At 35.5% G+C, this 23,562-nt stretch overlaps 2 protein-coding genes across 3 annotated transcripts in view; both read right to left on the bottom strand.

The window, feature by feature from the left end:
• Positions 1-4,043: 4,043 nt before the first annotated feature.
• LOC129260595 (uncharacterized) lies at positions 4,044-10,977 on the bottom strand. The gene is made up of 5 exons (XM_054898559.2): positions 10,776-10,977; positions 7,028-7,081; positions 5,812-5,876; positions 5,260-5,334; positions 4,044-4,460 (listed from the first exon to the last, which is right to left on the bottom strand). The coding sequence occupies exons 1-5, from the start codon at positions 10,879-10,881 to the stop codon at positions 4,440-4,442; spliced, it is 321 nt and encodes a 106-aa protein (XP_054754534.2). The 5' UTR covers positions 10,882-10,977; the 3' UTR covers positions 4,044-4,439.
• Positions 10,978-13,722: 2,745 nt separating this feature from the next.
• The window catches only part of LOC129261922 (deleted in malignant brain tumors 1 protein-like), a 34,875-nt gene continuing 25,035 nt past the window's right edge, over positions 13,723-23,562 (bottom strand). For both annotated transcript variants that reach the window (XM_064099635.1, XM_064099636.1), the window contains 3 exons: positions 23,079-23,396; positions 18,804-19,127; positions 13,723-16,038 (listed from right to left, as the gene is read on the bottom strand). In XM_064099635.1, the coding sequence (XP_063955705.1) occupies positions 15,626-16,038; positions 18,804-19,127; positions 23,079-23,396 (1,055 nt within the window). In that variant the 3' untranslated portion in view covers positions 13,723-15,625. The remainder of the gene's footprint in view (positions 16,039-18,803; positions 19,128-23,078; positions 23,397-23,562) is intronic.

Below are 23,562 nucleotides of genomic sequence, written 5' to 3'. Positions count from 1 at the left end.
TCGTCAGCTTACTTATTGCATATTCATGGGGGCATGCATCAAACTGTTTCACCGAAATAATGCAAAGCTTTCAACTTTCATAACTTTGTTATTCCATGTCATGTCCGATTTTGATGACACTTTCAGTTTTTGTGTGATTTTTTTTGTCTGTTAAAATAATATTATTTACATTTTTTCAGCCTGGAGTACCCCTTCAACGATTCATGTTCACAAAGTGTATTGCTGGTCACGAATCTCTCTCTTTGTTTAATGTGTTGTATAATATTTTCGTAAATCTTTTGTGTAAAATTTCATTAAAAATAAAACCTCGATTTCTTTGTGAGGAATTTATTATCTGTTTGGTTCTCGTCGAGATTCATTATGTTTTTATGTTTCCATTGCAATTATTTTTCTCTCTCTTTCTCTTCCTTTATATAAATGATGCTGTAACTCGGTATTTTTGGGTGCTGAATAAGGATTCCCTTCAGATAAAAAAATCAAATAGCATTTATTAACTAGATTATTGGACCACTTGACTAATCTCTAAATTCGTATTTTCTTGAATAAATTTTGAGTGATTGTGCATGCCCGCATCATGAGTAAACTGACGCATCACTGGCGACGCTATATGTGATAATAAATAGGGGTGTATGTTTATTTATATGTCATAATTAAAAAGATTGAACTTAATTTCTTGTTGGATATACCAACTCCAGGATCTGCATCTTATGTCTGCTCACAGGGCAAACGCATTAATTAGTAATTTTTCTAAGAAAAACTTCATGCGGAAAAAAGATCGTTTGAATTCCAAATCAAAAATATTTTTACCCTTTTGTTTATTTTAGCAATTTTGTTATAATTAGTATTTTTAGAAAATAATTGTATTCATATTATTCCAATATCGAAGTGTAATATAGGTAAATGTACGTTTTCTGATTTTGTTGTTATGTCATTTAGCGCATTTTACTTTGATTAAATATTTTTATTGCTGTAAAAAAGGACTGCCAAATTTGTTGTTAGATGCATATCTTCATTAATTGTTTGAAGCAACACGTTCTCCGTAACGATAAAGCCCTATAATAATTACGTTGATGATGTGGAAGAGGTTCATCGTGGTGAAGGGTTGAGTAGAAGAAATAACCAGTTGTCTCACGATGTTGTCTCCAGCTTTCCCACTACGTTTGCTACATCGTGAGACAACTGGTTATTTCTTCTACTCAATTACGTTGATAGTTGTAATATTGTATGTCAGTCATATCAATGACTTATATAATTTCATCATTCGTATCGCAACCAGATTGGCAATATTTCTATCGTGTTTTTATCGACAGAATATTTAGCAAAAATGTCACGTGAACTCTGGCGTATCCAGGGGCGGGGGGAGGGGCACAGCCGGCCCGTGCCCCCTTTTGAGAGGCACAATCAAAATGTGTTAATATGCCGTTATAACACAAAATAATGTGCCCCCCATTTTTTTGCTCGTCAATTTTATTTGTGGACGAATGACCGTAAATTTTTAGTGATTTTTTGGCGCTTTCCTCGGGAAACTGTGCCCCAACCCCTTTTGGAAAATCCTGTATACGCCCTTGCTGACGTGAATATACCTGTAGCCTGAGTTCATAAGCCCTGTTAAACTTATAACAAGGGGAAAAATCACAATGACCGGCCTGTAATCAAAATTAAGATTGAAGATTAAGTGAAATCTTTATTGCTTTGTACATGTAATAAAATCTTATTACAACTCATTATGATTATCGCAAAAATAAAAACTTAGCGGACGTGTTTTCCGTCAGAGCTTAAAGTAAAGTTATTTGATAGAATTTTGATCATTTTGAATGTCATTGTGTCAAGCAGACGAAAACAAAGTTTTTAAATATGAGGCATTTTGATTGACCCAAAACTTCGACCATTAATGGATTTTATTTGGGGGGCGGGGTTATAAATTGATTTTCATATTTTTTGTGTATGTGGCATTTTCCCAAGACCTAGTGCACCACGAGAACACTTGATGACGTTGAATTTTGTCTGTATCAGTTCCGGGTTGAATAAAAGATATCTCCCTTTGTCATATTTTATTTGTGTTTTCATGTAATGTTATTTATTTGGAAGAGAAAGGGGAGATAAATATGTTGGAGAAAGAGATCGGAGGTAATGGAGAATAAGAATTAGGAAGAGATGATGAAGAGAGGGCGAGAGAGAGTCAGCAAAACAGAGACAAGGATGGAATGGGAGAGACATGAAAAAGAAGAGAAAATAATATTTAAATAGGGCGTGGAACGGTGGAAGAGATGTTTGGTTCTGAAATAGAGAGAGAGGGGAGGTGAAGGGAAGAATATGGAAATGCTAAAGGTGAAGAGAAATAAATTAGAGAACATGCGTGATATTATTAATATGCTAAAGAAAATGATAACTACTCCCTCTCTCCCTCTGTCTCCCTCCACCCCCCCCTATTTTCTCTCTCTTTCTCAGTCTCTGTCTCTTTCTATAATTTTGGGAGAAATGGTAGAGTAGAATATATAAGCTCCTGACCAATAATAACCCCTCTTCATCTCTCTTGCTTTCGTCACCACACTCCACCATTTCTATAATTGTTACACTTTCTCTCAATTACCCTCACCTTTCTAAATACTCTTCCCTCTCAAGATGTTCACCCTTAACCCCCCCCCCCCCCCATCCTCCTCATTGAAAAATGAAAGCCCGGGGTTCGATCCCCGGTCACGGCAAGGAATTTAATCATCAGTGCTCCTTTATCCTACAGTCAAATAAATGGAAATGCTATACGCATTATTGTTTTCTTAACTTTTTTAAAATCCTCGTAGATTTATTACACAGATATTTGTCATGAGGTCTAATGCCCTTATCATGTTGAAAAGGGCACACACTTTTCATAAATAAAAAAAACCGATAAATCGAGAACACACGTTTTTTCATTTATCTTCCTCATTATTTGCTTACATGAAACTTCTATAGTACATTGATTTTACAATTGCATGTGAAATATCATAAGACAAAATATGAGAGGGGGGAAGCTTGCAAGAGACAGGTCCCCCAACAAAGTCACATCAAATAAGTCATATGCATTATACTAGGCAAATTTACATAAATTTCTTTGAATATTTTAATGAAGGTCAACTTGATTTTTACTTCTTGTCGCTTAAGTATAATCATACCCTTTCAGTTTTACAATTCTTATCCAACATGGACGGTCAAGAGAAATTTAAACGATCTACTTTCTGACAAGAAAAATATTCTTTGTAGATTAAAGACATTACATGGATGTTATTCTTTTTAATAAAACAAGTTAAATCGATTACCATGTTACAAGATTTGTAGGAAATTACATCGTTGAGAAGAAATTGAAACGATTTAAATTCATATTGTTCATAGGTCCATTGTAATCATGAAAATTTTAAGTATGATAAAGCATAATATCAAAATATAGTTTCAAAGAGGAAGAGGGGGGGGGGGAATATCCTCGTTGGTGCTGTTTAGAAATGAATGATATCAACACAAACTTGACGCTAGGGCAACATTATATCCAACCCCAAGATTCATTTAGTAAATTGGAACCCCAAATTAAATTGTGTAGCACCGCAGGGGCATGGACCATGTTCAAAGGGATGGTCCGGGCTGAAAGTATTTATAGCTTAACAAATAGAGTAGAATTCACTGAGCAAAATGCTGAAAATTTCATCAAAATCGGATAACATATAATAAAGTTATTGAAGTTTAAAGTTTAGCAATATTTTGTGAAAACAGTCGTCATGAATATTCATTAGGTGGGCTGATGATGTCACATCTCCACTTGTTCTTTTGTATTTTATTATATGAAATTAGGTTTATTCAATTTTTTTCCTCCAAGAACTAGAAAAATTAGATTGACAATTGATTTAGCGCATTAGATATTTATTGCTGCAACTTATTTCATTATAAGAGAGACATATTATTCACACAAGTATGAAATAATAAAAAAAAATGATTTTATGTAATAACATAAAAAAACGGAAAGTGGAGATGTGACATCATCAGCCCACCTAATGAATATTCATGACGACTGTTTTCACAAAATATTGCTAAACTTTAAACTTCAATAAATTTATTATTTGTTATCCGATTTTGATGAAATTTTCGGCATTTTGCTCAGTAAATTCTACTCTATGTATTAAGATATAAATATTTTCAGCCCGGACCATCGCTTTAAGTGCTGTGTGACAGGACTAATCTTACCTGTCCTAAGATTTTCGTCATTTTTTTTTTAAACTAAAAAAAACAATCAATTCACAGGTTAACTTCATTTTAAAAATGTTTGTATATAATTCATACTTAGAGGCTTATTTTATATGCTGATCAGGTTAAAAGTTTTTTTTTTGTTAGATTTAACAATAAGTTTGAGATAAACATTCTATAGGCGCCGTTTACGAGCAGTGTACGTTGTAAATGAAGCGATGCAAGCTGGCTCCTCAAAAAAGCTGAATGAATGTCTGTTGTGAAGAAAATTAAAAAAAAAATTCACTTTGACACTCAATTAAAAAAGAACTAAATTAAAGCAAAATGGTAAATTCAGCCGTTTTTTAGCACTTTATTCAGCGCTGTATGAGTGACATTTGGGTGCTGATTTTTAGCGCTTCAGGTGCTAAAAGTATAGCGCCTGATCATTGGTCAGGTGCCTACATTCAGCGCCCTAAAGCTGAAAAATCAGCAATCTATAAAGTGCGGTCAGTAACGTGCTCCAAAAGTGATGAATTTTGTACTTTTATTTGGGGGGGGGGGATGTGCTTTTAGTAAAATAAGTAATAAAAATGAAATATTAATTCCTATATTCGATTTAACATTTCGTTTTATTATCATTTTCTGGGTTTGGTTGATTTCATTTCCTTTTAATTTCAAATGTATACAAATCAGAAATACAGAAATAAAAATCAATGAGATATAACAGTCTGTATTTTGTTAAAGGAGAAAAGATATATAAATTGTAAATGTAATTACAATTGGAAATGGCGGAGGCCGACCAACAGGCCACCCCCCCCCCCCCCCCCCATCTTCAATGTGTGAAGGGCGCCTATATACTGATGAAGATAAAACCTTTTTTTATATCAGTTTAGGGTGAGCTGATTTGGAGTCCACTCAGTCCATGAATATTAATTAAAAAATAGTATAGATACATTTGATTAACAAACAATAGAATTCTTAATAGGGAATGCATTTTTTTTCTCGTGGATTTTTTTAGGAGTGGGGGGGGGGGGTTCCGTCAGCCCTCCAATTTATTCTTCTTCTACTCACGTCAATAATTATATCCTGATCTTCTGCAGGCATCAAGCTAAAGATTGTGTCTAGATAACATTTCGTAGCTGCTTGCTATGATAACGATAATTGTAAAAATGATAATTAAAAAGATAACAGTAATAAAAATGATGATTATGATGATAATGATGGAGATGATGATGACGATGATAATAATAATAATTCGTCTTCTTCTTTTTCTTCTCCTCCTCCTCCTCCTCCTTCTTCTTTTTCTTCTTCTTTTTATTGTTGTTGTTGTTCTTCTATTGCAGAGGATCAGTTCATTTGAATTCTGAGTAAATTCTGATATTAGCATTAACAAAAGTAATAAGCTACTCAGGTTGGATTTTTATTAATACAATTGTGAACTCGAGTACTTATTTTGCCATATAGACTCTGTGCATAAAATCCCATAAAAATTGTTGTTTTCTTCAAGATTGCTTTCTCTTTTCAATGGGTAGGAAAGATGTATGATGCTATTATTGTCCTTATAAATATATCAGCTATATAAAACTCGCTTGTTGTATTTTAATTGTTCAAAATGTATATTACCTTGGAAATAAAAGAACTGTATGTGGAATCCCTGTTTTTAGTACTTTCACGTTTCGCAATTACAGCTGTATGAAAATTAAAGAAAAACACAATTAATTTACATGGTTGTCATGAAGTTAACGTTATATTACCTCGGGTGTATGGTGTTTTATAAAAATGTTCTATGTGCTAAATCACTTTAATTTTGTTCACCTCAGCTAAATACATAATGATTACGAAATAAAGTCAACAATAGTGAGCTAAAGTCGAGCGAAGCTTTCGAACATCTTAATTAAAACATCACCCTTGATTCACGAATGTGCGCAATGCTGATGATTGGTCCAAAGAACATCACGTGCTTAAATTCAAAGCAAATTTAAATTCAATTATCGCAATGATTTTCTGACTAATAGAAAGTATATATGCTTATAAAAATATATTCTGTTTAATTACGTAATCATGGTTAGCTTGATTAGATTAAAAAAGGTTTTTTTTTTTTAAATCCGAAAATCAGGTTTCAAGGATAATAAAAATGCGTTTATAAAGAGATGAGCCCGCATTTTTGAGTAAGCGCATAAAATTATTGGAGCTGACAAGTCATACATATGTTTACGTTGTACATTTCTTATTTACGCTAGTGTATTTGTCCCCTGCTTTGATGTTATATAAATATCTCAGTTGTCATTCCCAGATAGTAATGGATGATATAGATTACATTTGTACTGATTACTTCAGTTTTGTTTTACATTAGGCTATCAATGGTTGAACAACTTAAACTTCAGTTGATGTTAAACATCAAGTTCAGAAAACGGACCATGGTGGTCTAGTGACGAAAATATTAAATTCCGTAAATTTATTATTGACAATTTTATAATGTTTGGGAGAACTTCTGGATTTGTCGTCTTTCTTTCTGAATTAATTCGAGAGCATTTTCCCATTTTGGACAGTAATAAAAAAATGTAGCCTAAACATATAACACGCTATGTCCCCCCCCCAAAAAAAAAAAGAGAGAGAGAGAGAGAGAGAGAGAGAAAGGATTCGTTTAAAAGTTACATTTTAGATAAACGGGAGAGTTATCCTCAACCTTCAACCTTTTTTGCCGATTTCAAATACTCACATGTAAACATATCAATCGCAACTTGAAAATCATAACTTTCTTAATCTGATTAATAATCTTGCACTAGGAAAATGTTTCAATGTGGTGGAAATGGGTACATGCTACATGGTAAATACTTACAATTACAAAGGGCTGGGCAGCTAGGACACTTTGAACAAAGTTTCCGAAAACTCCCTGTGGATTGGTTAACACATAGACATTATATTAAAAATAACAAACAATTTGTATGTTGTATAATAGGCGATGATGGTGCTCACAGTCACGCACACCCTCACCCAAGTGCACCCTCACCCTTATGGCACACCCACATACACACATATGTTTATTATAATGTAAAATGATAACAATATATCATATCACCCATGAAGAACTAAAAGAAAATAAAAGGGAGAGAGAAAGAAAGAGAAGAATAGAGATACGAGAAAAAGACGGAAGAATGGGAAAATTTGGTTTTCAAAAATAGAATAAACTTTTGAATATTGAAAGATGCTCTTAAGTCTTCTTTATCCGATGACATAAATACCAGTTTTCATTCATGTTTTAGCATGTTGACAGAACGATGTTCCATATTGTGAGAATGGCTAAAATACGCTAAAAACTGAAATGATCACCAATTTAATGATATATCTTATCTTGAGCAATGCTGAATCAAACAAGTTAAGTGTTCTATCGAAACATTTAAAGTGATAAATGAAACATTTTAAATAGTTTTTACTCCTCCAACATTTCAAATGCTTATTATCATATCAGTTTAAGCGTGTTGGGCCTACAATGAAAGTCTTTTTATCATGATGATTTTTTTTTTTTTTTTACTGTCGACATTGGACCAACATGACAAATATGTCTGCTTTGTGTTTCATCTCATTCTTCATGCTCTTTGTTGCTTGTTTTATGTAACATTCAGTAAACTTTCCTATTCACGATGCAGTATATGAGATTGCTTTTCATTACCAAGTCCTAGCAAAGAACAATATAGAAGTACGTCTGTGTGAGTCATCAGCAATGTTGGTTGTTCAAGGAGAGTCACTGAAAATCATCTTACCGTATATTTTTCTTAAAGTCAAACTGATTTGGATTTAAAAAAATGAATAATTGTATGACTTTGAAAATCTCTTCAAATTCGTATTACCAAATCGTGCCATTTAATTGAATTTTCTATTTTCGTTCAATTATTAAGCAAAGCGGGGGTATACAAGAGAGAGAGAGAGAGATTTGATGATGCCACACACTGATACATTTTGGAATTTAGAAGCTTGTAATTAAATCGCGACAAGTTTTAGTAATGATCATTATACAATATTCCATCATCTTCTTACATTTTTTGTAATAAAATACAATGTGAATTGTGCGTGAATAATGACGGCCCTTGTTTATCAGGGAGTTAGAGGAGGGGGAGAGGGGAAGGGGACTAAGAATAACGGGGGTTTTAATAATAGAATTTGGAAAAAAAAAAGGACACTTGTTTTGTCTTGTTTGGCACTCGAATAGATTAGGAATATGTCTAAAAGTGACAATATGTTGAGCTCACGACATACATGTAGAGAGTTTATATCAATTTTATTTTCATTATCATCATTATTCTGTTTGTAAAGTGGAGTTCAGCCTAAATAATAATTGATAAGCACCGATAGAGAGTTGAAACTTGCAAATATAAAATGATAAGTATGCCATATTATCATTTAGTTCTTTTAACACGAAAGAAGATTTAAGAATCGTTCTGTTAATTATTTTGTTATTTGCCAATTTAATAACATGATATTGTGTTAAAAAATGATATCAATTTTGCTATTTGTACTTTTTATTTTGTTATGTCAATGAGTTAAAGTTATTGATGAATAAAAAAATACTGAGTACAAGAAAATAAACAAAACATAAATATGAATCACTATTTCCTTGTTCAACATCCAATTCTAATGAAGTTATAGTCTTTTCCATTTTTTCACAAGCAACTTGACATTGGGTAGACAAGATCTTTAATCGATTTATCGACACCATCCCTTTTCAGCAAAGTGCGACTATGTTTAGCATTTCAGCAACACCTTATAGTGACATTCACACAATAGACAAACTTGGGCATGTTTGGTGCAATAAATACAAGCCAACTTTCATATTCGTGAATATCTTGAATATTCTTGTAAAAAAAATTCTGAAAAACAATCTTCAATCTTACGGATATAGGCGATATCTTTAATTTCGAGTAATTTGTCTTGATAATTTGCTTATGTGAGATGCTCCTTAGGATTTTTTTTTTTTTTTTTTAATAATGTTTTTATTCTGATTTCATGAACAAAAAAATTACATAACATTTCAAATTAACATTTCAAATCACATATAATACTTGACATTTCATATTTTCACTTTTTTTTTTCACTAACTTAATAAAATCATGAATCATATATATCTTAAAGAAAACAATGAAATCAGTTATTATAAAAAAAAATCTTAAAGACCAAAACTTCACCCTCCCCCTCCCTCCCCCCGCCCCAACACACACACAAACACACACACATACACACCACACACACACACAACACACCACTGTCCAGATGATATGCTCACACTCATCATAAATAAATCATGTTTAAAAGTACAAAACAATTCGATAAACAATTTTGAATATAACAAGCTCACGGGAGAAGCATTACATATATTGAAAGTAAATAAAGACTTACAACTTAACCTTAACACAATTTTACTGTTTCCCATTTTTGCAAGTGCCGCCCTAATTTCCCCATTTTAATAGCTATTTTCTTTTCTTGATCCTTATATTCTAAAATAAGTTTATGTATATCGTCAATAGTTGGTAATACCACCTCCTTTCTAAATATAAATAATACATATTTTACCATAAAGATAATAGTATTACAACTTTTTATTCTATTTGTATTGCCTGACAAACCAACAAATATATCCCGCCATTTCAAGTCCTTTATTTCATATAATTCAAATCGCTGTATCAAAGTTTCCCATATCAGTTTGACCTTTAAGCAAGACAAAAATATATGTGAATATGTTTCTGTTTCCCGTTTACAGTACGAACAGAGATTATCTTCAACAAATCCAAATCTAAACAAATTAACTCTAGAAAGTCAAAAAGGGGCCTAAGCTTTCGATCCTAGCAGAATCTAACTCTAGTGTAAATTGCCCCATGCAGAAGCTTAAATTGAAATTCCCTATGTCTTCCAATTAATAATGTTATTCTTGGTCTAAAAAAACATTCACCATTATGATGCCCCCCCCCCCCCTCACACACGCACACACTCACACTCCTTTGGATTTTGGAATGAAGAGAAATACAATCCGCTCAATAAAAGCTTTAAAATTGGCAATACTAAACCTGAAAGCATTGAATATAATAGCTTCATTTCCCAGTTATCAATATTTCATATCCAAATTATAAAGATGGTTTTCTCCTAAAATATTTAAGGAATAGATGACAATCTTACGTCACCGAAATTTTTTTTGGAAAATATTCTTATTCTTCTTAGGAAATTATTGAAGTTGTGAGAACCATAAAGCATTTTGTAAAAGATGTTTATACCTTTCAAGACCAGCGCACACAATACATCACATCGTCCTTGTCATGCAAGCAAAAATTTATGGATTGTCATGACGATGCTCGGCGAATAATTCGTAAATTGACAGATGGCATAATGCAAAAAAATAACCGTGACTGTAATGAGTAATATGAAGAAAAATATTAAAAAATTTGGTATTTTGATATATCTTATCCTAAACACAGCTTGTTGTAATAAAGAGCTTACCGAGGAGAAAAAACTATAACGTGATTCATTTTGCATACCTGGACAGCAAGTACGTGGAATATAAAAGAAGATACAGAGTAAACTGTCTATTAGTGAAAACTTACTTTTCATGAAGCTTGGCTCGTCCAAAGCAGCCTCGATGTCGGTTGCAGACATCTTACCAACGAATAAGACGACGACGAGGAGAAGTAACACTGAATATGATTTCATATTTGAAAAGGTGGACGAGGCATAGAAAAGATCCTTGAAACTCCCGATCTGACAATCCAATATTTAAGATATAGACGCGTTCGCAACCACTCGCTGTAGAATACACCAAGAAAATTGGATTATTGGGTTCAGGCTTCATAAATTTATAGCATCGCTCGTAATAGGGATATATACATTACCGAGAAAATGTCTGTTTCCAATCACCGTTTTGAATTATGTATTATCTTTCGCTGGCTTTTTTGCAACGATTGTCGTAAAAAATTAAATCTAATATCATATAAGCACAGGATATGTCTCGGTAAGCGATTTTTATGTCTTGCAAATCATAATGCTTGGAAGTCAAAAAGAGCTATAGTAATTATCAAATTATATTACCTCATTAAAGGGTCAATAAATCGCTATTAAAGATCACAAAAATCCTAATGGAAAATGAATAAATTCTGTTGATAGAATATTAAACAGTTGAGCGCACGCTTCTTTGATTTCTTGCTGATGGAAATAGAATGCATGTGGTAGGATTTGAACCCGCTACCTTCTGATTAATAAGGAAGTCTGAACCACGTCAGCATAACGTATCCATAACTTTTTAAGAGTGAAGGCTAAAAAGAGGTTAATTTAGCAAAAGGAGAGCTTTTGCCTACGATCTAACATGTCTAAGGCCCTTGATGCACAGACATCGGATTTCAGGCCGCATTCGATGCCGGCTTTGAGGCCGTCTTTGACGCCAGTTTTGAAGCCGCCTTCACGACTGCTCTTTGGCTGGGATACATTTACGCCGAAAGTGGACTGAGGCCCCCTCCAAATCATTATCCCCCCCCCCCCCCCGATACACATCATGCCGGTTTCACGTTGCCTATTCACGTGACACGGGTCACCTGACTTTTCATGTCTATATTTTCTATTGTTCGTTAGCGAATAACTATTGTTCGCTATTAAAGTTCTAGTTCAATGGTCAAGCCGGCGTCGGTCCACTATTTGGGGTTGATACACATACCAATTGCAGAACAGAAGCCGGAGTGACGGCACCTTCAAACCACATCTAAAGGTGGACTCAGTCCGAGGCGGCGTCAGTCCGGCAATAAAAAAAAAAAAAGTGGTGATACACAGCCGCCTCCGACGCTGGCTTCAGTCCTCTTTCTGCGTAAGTGTATCACTGTTAAGATAGACGCAACGCAAAAAGATTCAGTATTCTGTTGATTAAGGAGATTTAAAAAAAAGATCGGAAAGGGGAAAGGAAACAAGATCCAAAAAATTTGTGAAGTTGTTTGTAAAGTTTATACGCACGAGATTTCGAAGGACTTGAATACTGGAAGCCAAACATAATTACTGATATTTAGTCACAGAAGTTGCGGTTTTGATGTGAATCAGGTGTCTACATTTAACATTATTATCATTTAAATCACATTTACCACTCTTCATTCCAGTTGGTAAAATTCATTTGTAATATAATAACGAATAACTTTGTGAGTATTCAAATCGGGAAAGAGGGGGAGGGGCAGTAAATCATTCGTATGTCCAGTGAATTACAGCTTTATAAATGGTATATAAAAATCAAGTTTTTAAATTCATATTGAGCCTAGAAATAACAATCCAAGGAAATGTGATTCCAACACGAAATAAAAAGGGAAACAATTTAGAGCACATTTCTAAAATAATAAATTCCAACCCTTGCCTCGCCCATTTATGGGTGATTTTCCTACTCAATCAAAGACAATTTCAATACCAACTATCATTAGCTAATTATTGTTATTTTACGTGGTCAGAATGATACAAACTCTCTTTACAGTGCATTCTGTTCTGTGTCCTCACTGTATTCACGCAATTTGATTTGGTAGAGATTATAAAATTGGAATGACATAAAGGACGGGAGATACTCGACACGACAGGCAGTTATATGATCATCGCTTGTTCAATTTCAATACTAAAAAGGAATATCAATAATAAGTATCGATTGTCATATATCTTATACAAGGATTATTAGAAGCACAGAAATACAGCTCCTCCTATTTTGTTTTGTATTTTCAAACTGTTTGTTGTAGGAGAGTATTATAGGTAATACCTGAAATAGATCTTTACTGCTCACCTGCTAAAAAATGAAAGCGTTGCATCATGTGTGTGCATGTAAGGGGCGGGTGAGGGTGTGTGTGTGTGAGGGTGTGTACGTGTGTGTGTGTGTGTGTGTGTGTGTGTGTGTGTGTGTGTGAGGGAGGGTGTGTGTAGGTGTGTGTGTGTGTGTGTGATCAGCCTTGATGATTTACATTTACGGCTCTCCTTCATCATCATACCTCGCTTTGCTCATTGACACGATATCGACGAAAGGAAGACGCCCAAAAGCTGGAAGACCGGCACCTTAATTTTGACGCCGTTAATCCTATAGTATCATCATTCATAACGTTGAGGAGATGGAGGTGGTTCTAGAATGCTACAGTTCACTTCATATTAATTCATATAGTTCATAATATTATATACATGTCAATAGATGATCGTAGTATATCAAAACTATTTAAAAAAAAACAAAAAAACACTGCAATGTTGGAAATGCTATAACATGTCACCAGATGGCGCTCAATTGAAAAGAAATCCGGTTTCGTTCATCATACTCGTCTTGCAATGCACGTGAAAGATGGGATTGGAATATTTCGTTTTTATTTGTATTGTGTTAGGACATGGTGTGGTGTTAATCTTTCTCCAATTGGTGTGAGATAAAGCAAAAACTGAAAATGTAAACTTTAATATATGTCTCCGCCATTTGATCAAATTAAGCAGCATTTACTATGAGATGGCCAGGAGATTGGTGCACACACAAACAATACCTATAATAAAAAAAATAAAAAAAATACGCAAATTCCACCTTTTTATTCATAAATAAAACACGGGGGTTATAAACCTATACACAATCTTGAAATTACATCTTAATGAACAAGATTTAAAAATGTTAAAGGGGTGATGCGATTCTTCATCATATCATTACTAACAACCTCCAAGCCTTAATACAATGAACCCTTCGTCACCGGTTGGACTGTCTAACAGTCTTGTAGTTGCCAGGAAAAAACATCCCCACCAGACAGTTCTGTCAACCAGGAAACGAACCGTCAGACCTATGAGAGTCAGGTATTCGTTCCTTTGGCCAGTGGATTTGCAATCACGACTGGTCCGAGGTTAATCAGAAAGGCAGCCTTCAACCGATCTGTGAAAATTTCTACGACACCCTTAAACATATTAACAAAAAGATGAAAACGATAAAGCTACATCCTACAGACAAGACTTGGATTACACCTTATCTGAAATCTCTCATTCACCAAAGACAATTTGCCTTCCACAACGACCGAAAGAAATTGATATACCTTTCGAACAAAGTTACACGTGATGTGAAATCTCGGAAAGCTAAATCCTACATTGATCGAAAATGAATAAATCATATTTATTAATTTTTTGTCCTAAAAAAAAAGGAAATATTACATTGGATTGACTATAAACTTTAAAATTCAATAATTTTGTTTTTTGTTATCAGAGTTTGATTAAGTTTTCAGCTTTTTGCTTGGAGAATTTTACTTTTATAATAATTTTAAAATTTACGATCAGCCACTTTGCATTGGTACATCGTGTTGGGGGAAGGACAAAGTAGATTATTGTAACTTTAATTCGATAAAGTAAATAAACCTTTTTTGGAAATATCAAAGATTATGAAAAGGATTTACAAGGGCAAATTTCTTCGATGAAAATGGGATTTTAAGTTTATCTTGAATTATAAAAGGTATCACCGAAATTGTAATTCAATAGAAAGGACACTCACTTGTGTTAAGAATGAAACGCTGCCACCCTGATCTGAACATCTATTTACGTTGAAACCCATGAACAAATTACGTTTATGTTTGTATTTTATTTCTTTAATTGGAAATGACAAAAGTGATAATCATAATCACATACATAACATATGAGACGAGAGAGTTATAACTACAAAGGAATCCAATGGAAATATGCAGAAAATGATTTATTGATTGATAAATCAATGCTAATTTGAGGATTCTACTTGGATATACGTAAACATACAGATCGGTCATCAACCTCCAGTTAAACCTCCATGTAAATTTAACTACAACTGACTTGTTCAAGTATAATTTATCCAGGGTATTCATTCCCTGTTACATTGTGCTGCACTCTTCCTTGTAGTGTTAATTGGTACAGTCAGTCAGCAAGCCCTGAAAAAGTAGCTTCTTTTATCCACGTGATATTCATGACTAGAGGGTTTTTGCATAGTTAATGAGCTTGGTGCGAACCCAAACACCTCTTTTTATTCGGCCATTGCTGCTCTAAATATTGACAAAATTTCATGTTTTTGGTATCTTTGTAAAGAAGAAGAATCATTCTTTTAAGTCATGTGTTTGGATTTTTAAAAGGATGTTGTAATATAGGGAAAACTTTTGATCTAAAACATGATACAAAATAATTTTTTTTCATGCAACAGAAGTTGTTGTTTTCACACTTAATTTCTGTTTGAGCACAAATGATTTTTAGATCATGATAAAAGAAGATGTATTTTAGATGGGTCAGCAGCCAGCTTTTCATAGGCCAAGTACATTTAGCAGCTCAAAAACAAGAATACTGCGCTCTGATTGGTCATAGAGACCATACACCCACGCAAATTCCAGTGTTCCCCACACTGGGCCTCTGCAAGCCTGTAATTGACCCCGCCCCTTCCAATTGTCATTTCTATATTTAAAAAAGAGGTTGGTTAAGGTTTGTTCTAATTCGGTGGAGGCATACTGTCGGTCTGGGAATCCACTATGGACATATATTCAGGAGGACTTGACCCAGACCTTGCCGTAGTTTCTGGAGGATATGGATTGCTGTTGAGTGTTTGCTGAGGAGCTGGTGGTGGCTGGATGGCTGGTTGAGTTGCGACCTGAGTGGGGTAGGTCATGCCGTTTGTAGCGGGAGATGCAGGGGTGTTATGAGCAGCAGGATGAGAAGTAACGTTTCCTAGAGGGATTTGCTGAGATGTCGTAGGATTGGTGACAGGTTTGGGTCGACTACAAGTATACCAGACAGCTACGATAGAGAACAACGTCAGTAGGGACAAGGACACACCAACAAACGACATGATTCCAACGATGCGTGAATGCAATGGATTCACTGGTGGTGGAACAGTGGTTGACACTGTAACAGAAAAAAGGAAAGAAAAAAAAATCGTTTTATATTATTTCAAAACGTCGTTCATTTTTATTAACATCCCATTCACACATGCTTATCACTCTTAATACTACCTACAAGTACGCTCACCAGTGATGCACGCTGGCGTGTACATTGTTACCTTAATACTACTGTATACAAACCATAATGCCATATCTTTGCAAAAGACATAACGTCATTACTGTGCGTGATTTTGAATTTGCCGACGACTCTAAAAGCTTGCAGATAAACTTCTGATATCAGATGGCTTGCCTACACAAGACGTATGGATTCCTTTCATTTACTGCATCATTTCAACTATAAAGCTATTAAGCTCAAAGGGCCAATATGAAACTAAACTGGCTACTGCATCTTTCAAGATACATAATCACACCCGGGTGAACCAGGGGTGGCAGAAACAAATTACGTATGGCGTAAACGGAAAAAAAATTATCCGCGGGTCAGGTCAGGTATTCGATCTGCTGCTGGTAGCCTATGTGGTCCAGGAGAGTAGACACGCTGATGGAAACAAGATCCATCGAAAGTGCGCTGGATCAGGAGAGCCATTGATTGCCATCTAGCAGTGTAGGAAGAGCTAGGCCTCCTTGGCTGGAAGTCATCCAATGAGACGGACACTAGCTCCCAAACAACAAAGCTGCACCTACCGGGACGGTCTTACATGTGGCAGTTTCTGCACCTGCTGGACATCGAGCGTCGGAAGGCGAGAAGAGGACGGAGAAGCTAAGCCTGCTTATCTCTTCACTTTTAAAATACATGTACAGTTCAGGCATACAGGTCGCTAAATAACAAATTAGCCACTGCTTAGTAACCAACCAACCAATGATCAAGCCCTGAGGTGATGGAGAAGTGATGATGGGTACGGGCAGAGGATGCTGGCAATTCTTAGACATGATTCTGCACGCAGGCGGTTGTAGGGTGGTGGTCGTCCACTGCCATGACTGTGGTTAGATGCAGTGCCAGTATCCTCCCTTAGCGACAGAGCAGCCCTTCCAATGCATAGAACTACTCTCCCCACAAGGAGAGGGAGAGATACACTGATCCCTGAAGAAAGCCCTTCTTTAAATCGAACTTATCTAAATACTTTATTTTGCACAAGAAGACAGTTCGCTTAATAACAAATTTTCATTATACGAATCCAAGTGCGCCACTTTTTGTCAAGCACAAGATTTTATCTTTATTTGAGTTTATGCGCAATTGAGTTTAAATACATGGATCTTTGTGCTTAAATTTCATAAAGGCACCCTCCCAGAAAACTTCTCACAAAATTATGTTCCAAACAAACTCTCAAATTCATAATTGCTCTACAAGACGACATAGCAATTTAAATATTCCCTTTTCTAAAATAAATTTTACTCGTAATTCGATCAGATATATAGGGGCGAAAGAATGGAATTCACTTACAGATAATATTAGAAACAGTACAACACTCTCCCGATTTAAGACATTCTTGAAGTCACTTTTATTCAGTTCTTAAAAAAGATCCATATCTCCCGCCGAAATTGTTATTGTCACCTCTTCCATCAAATCTTCTGCTTTTTCTTGTGTATTTTTTTCGTTGTGTATGGGGGTGAGCGTGTGTTTTTTTACCTGCTTATGGAATGTGTATATTTTAGGGGCCCGATTATAAGCAGTCTTGCTTCTCAGGGGTCCTGACCATTAATATGTACCTTTGATTTTTATGACTCTTATGTCATGTATTATGTTACGTCATGTCTGTAAATACTTTGATGTTTTGAATGGTCAATAAATTGAATCGAAATTAAAGATTGGAAGTGATCATTGCCAAAGCTTCCACCATGAAAAACCCTGATGAAACTACTACCTGTTCTACCCGGTTCTTTCATTCATATATAAGATGTGGATTAATTATTCAGCTTACGCGAGACGTGAGTACAAAGGCGAGTGGGAAGGGTGTGGCATGCAGTGTAAAAACAATTTCCTATAGTTACAAAATCATATGTGATTTCAATATTATTCGATTATTTTTGGGGTGGAGTGCGAACGTAATCAACCCCCCCCCCCCCCTCCTCCCCACTTCGGATACGTACCTTAATTTAAGGGGAATGCAACCTTTGGAACAAGTAGGCTTGTGTCGAAACAGAAAAAAAAATAAAAAAATAAAAACAAAGGAAGTTTCAGACAAATCGGACAAATAATGAGAAAGTTATGAGCATTTAAATATTGCAATCAATAATGCTATGGAGATCCTCCCATTGGCAATGCGACAAGGATGTGTGATGTCACATGTGAACAACTTTCCCTTTGATGGACTATAAGATACCCTCAAAATGTCTCTTTGTGCTTTTTCTTATGGTGATACTAACTTTTTATCCATGATGTAATCTTTAAAAATCTGTATTACATGCCTTCCTATAGAAAGAATATATGCTTTACTGATAGATGTGAAAAAAGGCAGTTTAAGTGAAATATATAATGGGGATAGTTGTTCACAAGTGACATCACACATCTTTGTCGCATTGCCGATGTGAGGATCTCCATAGCATTAGTGATCGCAATATTCAAATGCTCATAACTTTCTCATTATTTGTCCGATTTTTCTCAAACTTTCGTTGATCTGTTTCTTTGATTTTTGCTGGTTTCACACAAGCTATCTTGTTCCAAAGATATCATTCTCCTTTAATTTCAATCCATGCGACATACACACAACCAATACTGTACACATTCATGTAACACTTAGTACTGGCTGACTGCTTCTGTAACGCTCGACTTACCACATTGAACCCCAGCATCGTCAGAATGAACACAGTAATTTACACCCCATTCCCCTTTGCTGCAATCGGTTAAATAGGCTTCGTATCCGAAGCACACGACATCATCCAGATGTATAGAACCAGTTCCTTGTCCATATTCAGCACCGGTCCTAGCTTGAGCTTCGTAGGTGGGGTATCCGAGCTGTCTACAAACTGCTCTTGCTTCAGAATCACCCCAACTATTATCACATATTGTCCCCCATTGACCGGCATGATAGATCTCTACCCGTCCTTCGTATAGACTATTGCCACCAACGAGCCGGATACTTCCTTCAAGACGGCCTCCTGCAGAAAAATCAAAACAAGAAAATACATATCTTGTTATTCCAATGTAATGGCTTGATTGTCTCTACATTTTTTTTTAAATATAAAAATCATTCGGTATTTTAAGGTAGGGATCACGCATTGACTATCACCATTAAATGGATATGGTCTCTGATGGCCCAGAGTAACGAAGTGTGGACTTACCACTTCTGACTAAACGTAAACTTATATAGCAAGCTAGAGTCGCTGACTGGCTAAGCACAAAGAAATTCTCCTACCATAAACCTATGTACCTATGCAAACTTGCCTTGATATAATGATACATTTTGCATAAAATGTTCGGCAATATTTGTAAATGTTGATGTATAACATTATTTATTCGACCTTTAAAAAGGGGCTTTGTGACTGATCAATTTGATTGAGAAAGTCCGCAGGAGTGGTCGAAAGCTCGCCCATATTAATCATTAAATAGGTCAAGTCCACCCCCAGAAATGTTGATTCGAATAAAAAGAGAAAAATCAAACTATCATAACGCTGAAAATTTCATCAAAATCGGATGTAAAATAAAAAAGTTATGACATTTTAAAATTTCGCTTATTTTTCACAAAACAGTGATATGCACAACTCAGTGACACGCAAATGAGACGGTCGATGATGTCACACACTCACTATTTCTTTTTGTTTTTCTATTGTTTTAATTATACAGTATTTCATTTTTTACAGATTTGACTGAGCCATAAAATGTTAAACGATGGTAATTCTACATGTTCAGGGAGGATACAACTTTTTTCATAGTACAAGAAAATTGGAATATTTCATATTTCATGTAATTAAAATACAAAAGAAATAGTGAGTGAGTGATGTCATCAGTCCCCTCATTTTCATACTGACCAGGAGGTGAATAAAACTGTTTTGTGAAAATAAGCGAGACTTAAAAATGCCATAACTTATTTTACATCAGATTTTGATGAAATTTTCAGTGTTATGCTCGTTGGATTTTTCTCTTTTTATTCAAATCAACTTTCTGTTGGGGTGGACCTGTCATTTATGGTTGGTGGAAGCTTAAAAAATACTTAAAGTAGAACTATATTGAAAATCGTAAAAATGGAGAATCATATATCAAATTAAAGGAGAAAATAAGGAGAACACGATGGTGTAAATCATTTATCATGGAGACCGATGGAACTCAGTTAATTGATAGTTTAAAGTTCTCTCTCTGAATGCTTCAAACACGCAGAATTACGTCCGCGAAATTGGGGATTTTTTATGACGTCACTTTCTGTACGAGAGGCGTGATTGGCTCTCCAACGTGAAGCTCCACTTGCATGCAAAACCTGTTGCGAGGGTACGTTTTCTCCACATTGTCACTGAATACTTCGATCCCGAAATGAAAGAAAACCCAGAATTTTATCTAGATTTGGATTTTCAAATTGATGATTATGAAGATGAAGAGAATGATGATGAAGTTTCTAGCTCTAGAAAAACAAAGTGACGTGGATGGTGGTAAATTAAGGGAATTACGCCGGTGATGATGAGTAAGACAATTCAACTTGCAAGCCGATTCGCTACCAACACATGCAGCTGATAGCTGCTCCGCGGGTCAAATCAATGAAAATGAATTCCATCACGACCACATCCAGACAGAGTCTCTTTCTTCTATCAACAACATAATGAGAATGAAAATATATTGATATAACTGTACTTACAAACAAGTGAATATATCCGAACCTAGGCTGAAGGTAAATCAACTCAAGGAATAACAGCAGACGATATGCACCGACGATGAATTTCACGTGGCTGGGAGATTGTCACTAGTTCTGTTAGATAAAATTTCTATATCATTATTTTGACTAAATTACGAAACTCGGAGAATTAGTATTCTACATAAAAATTAAGTAACACCTGGTACTATTTTTTGAATTACGATAAAACCTTTTTGAAGCAAAGAAAATGAGGTAAATTAAAATTAGATATAAAAGATCATCCGCCTAGCTCGCGCATTCGATTGTAAACAATCAGCAAGGCGAGCACATAGAGTTGGATAAAGCTACGCTCCAACTATATGTTTCTGTTTCTGTTTCTGTTTGTGGTAACTCCCGTATAGGAACTCGGCAGGACAGCATTTTTTTTTTTTGCTGGTAAACGCCAAGCTGGTATATAACCAATTACCTTGGAAACATTTTACGTCTAGGTTAATCAGTCATAGTGGCTGACGTAATAGACGACAGATATCACTCTTGGGCCTTTTTATCAAAGTGGAGACAATGGCAGAGTTGGGATTCGAACTCACAACCTTGCGATTATGAGTCCAATGCTCTAACCACTGGACCACACGACCCGTCGAGCAAGCCACTGAACTGAAAATACGTATTTTCAGTTCAGTGGAGCAAGCTGGCCATGTGCTTTTGATTGTTTGTTTACAATCGCATGCGGCTAAGTGGATGATCCTTTATATCTTATTTTAATTTACCTCAATTTCTTTGCTTCAAAAATATTTTATCGTAATTCAAAAAATAGTACCAGGTGTATAACTTAATTTTTATGTAGAATACTAATTCTCTGAGTTTCGTAATTTAGTCAAAATAATGAGATAGAAATTTTATCTAACAGAACGAGTGACAATCTATTCCAGCCACGTGAAATTCATCGTCGGTGCATATCGTCTGCTGCTATTCCTTGAGTTGATTTACCTTCAGCCTAGGTTCGGATATATTCACTTATTTGTAAGTACAGTTATTTTATTATTTTCCTTCTCATTATGCTGTTGATAGAGGAAAGAGACTCTGTCTGGATGTGGTCATGCTGCATGGAATTCATTTTCATGGATTTGACCCGTGGTGCAGCTAGCAGCTGCATGCGTTGGTAGCGAATCGGCTTGCAAGTTGAATTGTCTTACTCATCATCACCGGCGTAATTCCCTTAATTTACCACCATCCACGTCACTTTGTTTTTCTAGAGTTAAAAACTTCATCATCATTCTCTTCATCTTCATAATCATCAATTTGAAAATCCAAATCTAGATAAATTTCTGGGTTTTCTTTCATTTCATGATCGAAGTATTCAGTGTCAGTGTGGAGAAAACGTACCCTCGCAACAGGTTTTGCATGCAAGTGGAGCTTGACGTGGGAGAGCCAATCACGCCTCTCGTACAGACAGTGACGTCATCAAATTCGAGTCAATTCAGAGACCGATGCGAGGCATATTTCGGAGAGGCATTTTAGCGCTTTTTAATTGGCGATTTCCACCTTATGTATTATTTTCGTTATTTTTGAATGACCTAATGGTAATCCTCACATCATTACCTTTCCACTGATATATAATAAGGCCATATTCATAATCAATATATTTCTCCTTTAATTAATCATCTCCAACTGATGAAAGTTTTCTGTGCCAGATCAGAGTTCACTAAAATGGAAAAGATAATGTATTGTAGCACATTAACTTGGACCTGAGATGTAGAATCTAACATCCCGGTATGCAAATAAAAAGAACAGATGCTGGAAGCTTTCGAGATGTAGTGTTTCTGGGGGAATGCTAAGAATCATCTGGCTGTCGAAAATTAGCAACAATGAGGTTCACATCGGGAAACAAAGAAAGTGAACTGAATAATGCAAAACAGAAGATGATAATAGTTTACTTTGGTTGTGTGATGAGAAAAGGAGGAATGCAGAAGATCTTGCTTTAGGGCATGGTAACGACAAAAATGTAGACAGTGAAGCACTTGGTTTGATCAAGGGGCTTCAGAAGCTTTGAAAAGGTTTGATGATATCAAGAAATTGACTCGACTTAATTAGAATTCAGACCAAGGGTAACTTACAGGGGGCAATGGAGGTGCATAGCTGCCAACCCCTTCCGAAGTGACAGTAATATATGATGATAATATAATGATGATAATATAATGATGATGAGAGCCACGGAATAAAAATGAGGGGTCCATGTTCCTTAACAATAAGTAACTCACTACAGACTTACCACATTGAACCCCAGCATCCTCAGAATGTACACAATTATGTACACCCCATCCAGTATTGCTGCAATCCGTTAAAGAGCTTTCATGTCCCAAGCAACCGACTTCATCCAGATATATGGGACCAGTTCCTCGTCCGTATACACCACCGATCATGGCTTGAGCATTGTCAGTCGAGTATCCGAGCTGTCTGCAAACTACTCTTGCATCAAAGTCACCCCAACTGTCATCACAAACGGTCCCCCACTGACCATCATGTAAGATCTCAACCCTTCCCTCATACTCATCATATCCATCAACTAGGCGAACAGTTCCTTCAGAGACTGTAGAAACAAAATGAAGATTTCAATCACAATCCCATTATTACCATTATTACTTCATAATCAAACTGGTCGCTTCGCGGTCACTTAATATATCTTAATTGTAGTATACTTTTCACGGATAATATGTACATTGTACACCCTCTCACTCACACACACTCGCCTCCAC

This window comes from Lytechinus pictus, chromosome 5 (assembly GCF_037042905.1).
Source record: "Lytechinus pictus isolate F3 Inbred chromosome 5, Lp3.0, whole genome shotgun sequence".
In the NCBI taxonomy this organism is placed as follows: domain Eukaryota; kingdom Metazoa; phylum Echinodermata; class Echinoidea; order Temnopleuroida; family Toxopneustidae; genus Lytechinus; species Lytechinus pictus.
Note: the sequence above shows the minus strand (reverse complement) of the source record. Positions and strands in the feature narration are given on the sequence as shown.